The sequence below is a fragment of the Corylus avellana genome, chromosome ca7, assembly GCF_901000735.1.
Source record: "Corylus avellana chromosome ca7, CavTom2PMs-1.0".
Taxonomy (NCBI): domain Eukaryota; kingdom Viridiplantae; phylum Streptophyta; class Magnoliopsida; order Fagales; family Betulaceae; genus Corylus; species Corylus avellana.
Window position 1 is genome coordinate 8,117,678 of NC_081547.1, and position 8,491 is coordinate 8,126,168.

At 34.9% G+C, this 8,491-nt stretch overlaps 1 protein-coding gene across 2 annotated transcripts; it reads left to right on the plus strand.

Moving 5' to 3' along the window:
* The first annotated feature begins 963 nt into the window (after window positions 1-963).
* Window positions 964-4,347, plus strand: LOC132186940 (protein IQ-domain 26-like). 2 transcript variants are annotated; one of them, XM_059601063.1, is made up of 5 exons: window positions 964-1,581; window positions 1,765-1,824; window positions 2,203-2,671; window positions 3,272-3,478; window positions 3,569-4,347. In XM_059601063.1, exons 3-5 carry the CDS (start codon window positions 2,279-2,281, stop codon window positions 4,148-4,150), a joined length of 1,182 nt encoding a protein of 393 aa, XP_059457046.1. In that variant the 5' UTR covers window positions 964-1,581; window positions 1,765-1,824; window positions 2,203-2,278; the 3' UTR covers window positions 4,151-4,347. The 2 variants fall into 2 exon arrangements, with proteins under 2 accessions (XP_059457046.1, XP_059457047.1); XM_059601064.1 differs by having other exon boundaries at window positions 2,241-2,671.
* Window positions 4,348-8,491: the final 4,144 nt, after the last annotated feature.

Sequence of the window (8,491 nt, forward strand, 5' to 3'; positions counted from 1 at the left end):
CTCAGGGATTTATAAGATATTTATTCATATATATAACAAATTAGGTATTATTTTAGAAAAATGCTAGGGGTCAATAAATTGCTCATATTTGGTTCATATTCTCTTACAATCAACTATTAGATTTGTGGGTTCCACCATTGATTTATATGGAATTTATATAAGTACAAATCCAATGGTTAATTATAAGAGAATATGGACAAATATGAGCAACTTATTGACCTCTAACATTTCTCATTATTTTATTCTTTAAAAAAATTAATGGAAATGAAGATGTTTTATTTAGTTATAAATAAAAAATAAATTAAACAGTATAGACAATTTATTTATTGGGAAATGAAAGAAAATCATGGGTTTACATATAATTTTTATTTCCTGTCATTTTTTGGTTAATTTTGAAGAGAGATTATTATTTTTGTGCTTTCATAAAACCTTTATGGGTGTTTTTTTTGTTTCCGTATCTAAAATCCATCAATAATGATTAGACAAACTTTCTCCTAATACACCACTTGAAAAGTTTAAAACATTAATAAGTAATAACGGTTAACATCGTTGAGTTAGAGCTTGTTTATGATTGTGTTTGAGAAGCTTAAAAATACTTTTAATAAATATATTTAAAGAAAAAAATACTTATTTGGTAAAAAAATTAAAAGCGTTTTTAATGATTCAAAAAGCCTAAAAATAACTAAAATGCACTTTTGATAAAAGTTTAAAAATAAAGCTTTTGTTCAAAAACTCTTTTTTAACTTAAAAACTCTATTTCTTAAACGTAATCTCAAACCAACTCCAAAAATTAACAAAAAAAAAAAAAAAATCATTTTCAAATGAGCAGAGTAGATTATGGGATTGTTTATTTGGTAACAAAAATAATTTTGGATATCTATCCCAAGAATTAGGAAAACGGAAAACTAGACATTTATTGATTTATTTCCAAATCAATTTCGATCTGCTTTAAATGCCACACCATTAGAGGGGGAGGGAGAGGGAGAGCCTTTTTCAACCCAAGGCATATTGTTTCAGAGATTTCCTGCAGAAAGAATGGCAGAGAGATTGAGTAGGAATCTGGGAAAGTACAGTTGGGAAAATTTTCTGCAATCACTGTGAGTGATACGGATAGTGAAAGATCTTCCCCAACCCAAAAAAGAAAGCGAAGTATCAACTTTTTGGGCTCATTGTTTGGGACAAAGAGAAGATAATAAAATAGCCCTTTTAGTGGATATAGGCTTTAATGGTTGTTCAGTGAACTCATACAACACAGAAGAGAGATACAGATGAGAGAAAATTGTGGCTTTGAAGCTGTCACAGAGTTGTAGAAGATAGCGAGCGTCAGAGAGAGGAAGATACTCAAAAGAGGTTTCAAAGCGCAGCATAAAAAAGTGGAGAGATTCACGGGGTTGTCAGTGGGTATCTTTCATTTGCAGTACACGTTGCTCCAGAAAGCTAAGATAGAGAGAGATTAAGAGAAAGAAAAAAAAATTCTCTTTCTTTGCGAGAAAATTTAGAAAGAGAAAGAAAGGGGGAGGGGTTTGTGCTTTTTGTAGGAAAGTGGGTTGTGAAATCGGCGCTGTTTTTGAATTTTAGAAGGTGTGTGAGTTTCTCTATCTGTGATTATTACTTCCTTTCCAATAAGGTTTCACTTTCTAGTTTTTATGCTTTTTGTCTGTAATTCTTGTTTGTTTACCGGGGGGTTAGTTTCTGAATCTGATTTTTTTAATGGGTTTGAGCCCTCTGTATATTTCTGTGACATCTTTTTGTCTTCTAATGCAGTTCTTCACGAGGTGCTGTCAGAATTTCTTTTCAAAATCAAAAAATCCCGATCTTTATAAGGTTTGGATGCGTTTTGCTTTGTTAATCTTATGCTCCTCACTCTGCTCTCTTCTCTTCTCTGCTTCAAACCTGTAAGGATTCTAAGATCTTACAGGTTTTGGTCTTACTTTTTGAAATATTTGGCCTCTCTCTCTCTCTCTCTCTCTCTCTCTCTCTTTATTCCTTAGACACGTCTTCTTCTATTAAATTCTTGCCTGTTGAAGAGGTTGTTGTTATACGTTTTGTTTTTTTTAATATCTCTAGGATTTGCTGGATCATTGTTTCTCTCTCTATTCAAATTCTTGGGAGGGAAAAATGGGGGCTTGTTAGGTGTTTTTGCCCCAATAAACGCCACCTGAGTTTTTGACTTTGTACCTAACGTTTTATTTATCTCTCTAGGGCTTTTTGGCTGTTTATTTTTTCCCTCTCTTGCTTAGCCACTTCAAAGTTCCACTACAGACACACAAAAAAAAACATGGGGAAGGCTACAAGGTGGTTGAAGGGCTTGTTGGGGATGAAGAAGGAGAAGACCCATGTGGAGAATTCAGGTACATTGGCTGCAGACAGGAAGGAGAAGAAACGGTGGAGTTTTGGCAAGTCACCAAAGGATTCTAGCGCAGTTGGTAATATGCCAGTCCCAGATTCTGCTTGGCTCAGATCCTATATGGCCGACTCAGAAAAGGAGCAGAATAAGCACGCAATTGCTGTGGCTGCTGCAACGGCAGCCGCCGCCGATGCTGCTGTGGCCGCCGCCCAGGCGGCTGTGGCGGTTGTCAGGCTTACAAGCCAGGGCAGGGGAAGTCTGTTTAGCGGAGGGAGGGAGAAGTGGGCTGCTGTGAAGATTCAGACTGTTTTTAGGGGTTGTTTGGTAAGTAGGTTTTGAATATTTCCCATTTTTTTCTTTTTTTTTGCAACGTCAATTGGATCTCAGAAGTTAATTGGCCTAATTTTCAATTAGCCTATTTGGGTTTTTCTTTTTTTACTTTGTGATGAAATGTTTCTAGATACGTCCGTTGCAGTCTCAAAAGTACTTTTCTTAGTTCTTACATTTGTCTGCTCCCAAAAGTTGGAAAACTAGTTTCAAAATGCCAATGGAACAGTACAAGTGTTTGTGGGGCAATAGGAAGGTACATTTGTTGTTGACTTGGCTAATCATCCTGCTCCTCCTTTAATCTTTTTCCCCCTTTTGGTCACCTATTTTTGAGATTCTGAAATTTTGAAATTTGAAAGTTTGTTTTTCCGAGATGGGTCATATTTGTTTTTCCTGTTGCTTTCCCCATGATTCAATTTTGCTGCTTGCTCCTTTTCATGATTTATTCCTTTTTTTGGTAATTCTGGGCCAGTAGCATGAATGCTATTTTCTTTCTGTTTACTAAGCTATGAATGAATTGATGCAAATATTGCCCTTTTTTATTTATTGGTACATCAGTTTTTAAATCTTGTACTGAAAATTTTTGTTCACTGTCAGGCCCGAAAAGCGCTTCGAGCTCTAAAAGGACTAGTCAAGTTACAGGCGCTCGTTAGGGGCTATCTTGTTCGTAAACGGGCTACTGCAACCCTCCATAGTATGCAAGCTCTTATAAGAGCTCAGGCTGCTGTTCGATCGCAGCGCGCTCGTCGATCTCTCAACAAAGAGAACAGATTTTATCCTGAAATTCGATCCCGCAAATCCGTTGTAAGAACCAATTCCTGATCATAAATGGTGCTAGTATCTATATGGTCTAAAAGTGAGTGAGTATCTAATTCATATGTTTCTGATTTTCAGGAAGGGTTTGATGAAACAAGAAGTGAATTTCACAGCAAGAGGCTATCTGGACCTTATGATGCTTCAATGAATGCGTTCGAAGAAAGCCCGAAAATTGTTGAAATCGACACTTGCAAACCCAGATCAAGATCTCGAAGAATCAACACGGTGTTGTATGAATTTGGTGAAGACCTGCCTTACCAAACGATCTCGTCGCCTCTTCCGTGTCCAATTCCTGCTCGTATATCGGTGCCGGATTGCCGTAACCTCCATGACTTTGAATGGTACTTCACTGGTGATGAATGCAAGTTTGCTACTGCTCAGAGCACTCCTAGGATCCAGTCTAATGCTCCGGTTACGCCGGCCAAGAGTGTTTGTGGAGACAGTTTCTTCAGACCTTACTCCAACTTCCCTAACTATATGGCGAGCACTCAATCTTTCAAGGCCAAATTGAGGTCTCTCAGTGCACCAAAGCAAAGACCAGAGCCAGGGCCAAGGAAGAGGCTTTCACTTAACGAAATTCTGGCTGCAAGAAACAGCATCAGCAGTGTTAGAATGCAGCGTTCTTTTTCCCAAGTTGAAGAAGAGGAAGAAGATTTTTGAGAAATTGATGTTAAAGAGGTCCTCTGTGTTTGTTTAAGGGAGAAGCAGTGGAGGATTTCAGTTTTAAATGTTTCTCTTAAGCTTATTTTTCCACTCGTGTCGACAACAAATAGGATAGAGCACAGGGTCCTGTAAATTCTTCTCAAACAGTTGTTACTGAATTATGCCTTATGGAAATTAAACATCTTTTTTTTTCCCCCATTTTTCCTAGAGTGGATCTGAGAATTCAATCTCCCAACTTGTATTTTCTAAGGAGAAAAAGAGCTTGAAATAAAGAAAGCCATAAAAAAAATAAAGAGATTGCCTTCAATTAAAGAACTGGGAGGCTCTGAATGTATCGCCGAAGAGTAATGCTACTAATGGTACTTACAGTAACATAGTTTTTACGCTTGTTAATTACACTTATTTTACGATGGTTGACGTAACTTGTTTTAAGTGACTCTTCATGTTAATTACTTAAAAAAAATGTCTATAAAATGAGTAAGAAATAGATAGACATCGAAATTCTCTAATCTTTAAACAAATAGTGCAGGGTTAGGATATTCTTAGGTAGAAGTTGTTTGTTTAAATTATTTCCAGCACGGAATTGGTCCCCCCATTTTGAATCCCCTAGCTTCCCACCAATGTTTTCGACGAAGCTTCCCTGTGGGTTTCACTGATCCAGCTCTAGCAAGCCAGCTTGATTTACACTGGCCATGCACACAGAAAGTTATCCCTGTCATTACATAAATTAGGATGTTTTTCTAAGGATTCATTTTATTGGATATGTTTATTTGAAAAAGGAAAAAAAAAAAAAAAAAACATAATAATTAGTCCGCGGTGTAAAAATCTTGGCTTGATTTTTCCTATAATTTTCTCTTCCCTTTTAATGGTAAAAGAAGAACATTTTCATAAATGGCAAAAACAACAATGTCAAAACAGTATTGCACTTTCAGATTTCAATCCTAGAATGATGTAACAAAAAGATTTGTTACAATCCAAAGGCTGACAGGCGACAAGCTCAGAATCACCACCCACCTTCCCCACCTTCCTACTATGCCACAACATGCTCGAAAGTTGCAATGAATATTTCCCAATTAATTGAGCCATGCCATTACCCTAAAGTTCAATTCATGTTTGCATGTGGTCCATCTCTTGCCCAAAATGTATTTGGGAAAAAAATTTCCGCAATTTCTATTTAAATCATTGGCAATTTAGGCAATATACATATAAAACCCACATGTTTAACTAGGTGATTACACAACTTAAAGAGCAAATTAGGAAAGAAATTGAAAGGCTTTGATTGCCTTCTCTGTCTCTCTCTCTCAATCTTTATGCATATATTATATATTATATTATTATTTATTAACGATGAATGTAAGACAACCTTCATGATCTTTAGCTTTCTTATCAGCAATGATTAGAGCTTTTGATTTGATAGATGGGTTTTCTACTTTTCTTTGGGGGGGTTAGGTGTTGCTTGCATCAGCTTGACATGGTTTGTTGTAAAAAGAAGGAAAAAGGTTAATAATATAAGGGGCAATGTGGGAAAGTGTGCCGGTCTTTGACTGAATTATTATTTCCCCTAAGCCCTAAGCCAGCCATACATCATCCATCCATATCCCATTTGCCCGTTTCGTGCAGCGTGTCGGTAAGGCCTTCCCTAGTCTTGTCTTTCGACAATAATAATGATTCCACACTTGCCCTCAATCTCTTTCTTCTATTCACCTTTTTACTTCCCCATTTCAAATTTGCAACCTTTTTCTTTTTCTTTTTTATTTTTTTTAAGTGGACATAAATAAAAATTTTATTTTTATTTTTATTTTTGTGGCTAAAATGGAGGAAAACCCCAAATTGGAAAATGTGACATTCTATTTATTTATTTTTGAAATGGGCATTCTATTTATTTGGACACTACCTTTAGTTGTTGGGGAATGTTAGGCTCATAAATATATTTTATAAAAAAAAATTTATAAATTAATGTGGCACAACATAATTAGATATAAGATAAATTTAAATTTTAAAAAACTTAATCATATTGTGCCACATCAAAATTTAATAGGATACACAATACTAGACAAAATTATTGTGTAGCTTATTTTAATGATGGATTCGGCTTATATACTATTATTTTTAAAGGAAAAAAATTCTCTCCATTTCAAAATCCCTAAATTTCCTTCATTTAGTGCATTTTGAAAAGTATTGCATTTTGCATTTAATGCACTACCATTATTAAAACTTTTGGATAATACTATCCTTCAAAATGTACTAATTGGAGGAAATTAAGGGATTTTGAAATGGAGAGGATCATTTTCCTTATTTTAATAACAGCATGTATACTGTAGTTTAATTAACGGTCAATATTAAATCTTAAAGTTGACTTATTTTTAAAAACTTTAAGAAGCGTGCACAAGCCCACATGAGGGTCGCCAACGAGGACGCTAGGTCCTAAGAGGGGGTGATTGTGACGTCCCACATTGCCTGGACATAAAAAAGATGATGTGTTTATATGAAATATACTTTTTTCAAATGATATAAGGCATTTTAAGGGTAAACTTAATAATAAAACCATGCAAGTTTAACTGAAAGTGAACAATATCATACAACATGAGTGTTGCATATTTATGATAAGTGATATGAGTACCATGTTAAAAGCATGTCAACTTTTTGACCCACTTGAAAAGGTAATGCAAGTTTCATAACTAAGTATGTAATTTGATAAATAAATAAATAAAAAAATTCCTAATGACCATCTTAATTATTATAATTATTTTTTACAGCATCTCTTTTATGCTTTTGCTTATTTTCTTTAATTAACTGCATTTCATAATGCCAGAAATGCCACTAAACACGACGTGTCATCGTGATTAACCAGTATGTCTCTTCTGATCCAAACACTGAAACACAAAATTTTTAATGCAATTGTTTATTGGGAGTTGCTTCGTACGAGAATATGGTGGCCAAATATGTTTGGTCGAGCTGCTGTGCTGTCGTCATCCCGTTATGCATTCAAAAAATAAAATATTCCTATGCTTTTGAAAAAGTCGAGATTCTCGTTTTAATTTATTTAAATGCTAATTAATTAATGCAAATCTAGGGTTAGTTTGATTTCTAGAGCTTTCTTTGTACATTGAAACTTTGAATTTTTGAAAAGGAGGTGTGTGTGTGTGTGTGTGGATTTGATTAAAACAGATTTTATTTTACAAAGTAAAAGTTGTTATTAGTCAAATTATGCATTAATTACTCTACAAATTCCCATTTAGATGGGAAACTACAAATAATTGGTAAGTGTCTTAAAAGTCCATCTTTGACCATCTCGGAACGTGGCATTAGGCATTGAGAGGATGGACATTATTGGCATTCTAGGGAAAATAACATTAGTGGGATGGCCTAAATTATGGTTTATTTGCGAAGTTGGCCCACTTTTCAAAAATGGATATATATATATATTTTATTTTATTTTACAATAAACATCTACCGCCGAACTTTTTGTCTGTATGGTAAGGTTCTTTCGAATTGTCTAAGGTTTCCACTTTCCACTACGATAACCTTTTTAGCCATTTCCTTGTGGACCCATATCTTCTTGCTAGAGTTTGGACCATCAATTAAAGAGGAAAAAAGGGTCTCATTCTTAGCCTATTTTATTTCTTTATGTATCTACAAATGACATAAAAATTAGATAATGTAGAAATAGCATGGTTTATACTAAGAGCGGTAATTCGTGTTCGTGTGTTAGGTTTGGGTGGTGTCGAAATATGAGTATAAGATCTAGTTTTGTATTAGATTCAGGACGTGTTAATGCATAAGTATAAGACCATATAAGTTAACCATAATCCAACTCATTTAATTAAATAGGTCAAACATCCAAACCACAACTTATGAATTTTGTGTTTGCTTCATGGGTTGGGTTAAAAATGGTTAGCCCTTGTTTCGCATGTCATATTTGGGTCGTGTCAAGATATAAATATAGAATTTTTTCATAGAATTTCTCTAACTTAAACTCATTTAATCAAATGAATCAGACTCTTCAATTATAATCTGTTAATTTTACGTTAGATTAATGTTGGACTCAATATAGGTTTGTATCAGAAATTGCCGACCATAGATTATATAACTAGTGTAAGACCGTGAGATGCTGTTGGTTTTGGTATCTCCAAGGTGGCGGTGCCATGCCTAGTTGTAACGGTATGGACAAGCGGTTCAATGCACAAACTTTTGAAGGAAGTGGTCCAAGCTAGAAGGCAGCCGGACAACCACTAGTTGGTGTCATGGCTTCTGACAATGGGTACTACCAAAACATTAAACAAGTAAATAATAATAATAATAATAATATGTTTGCTTTATGCTTACGTGAATGTATCT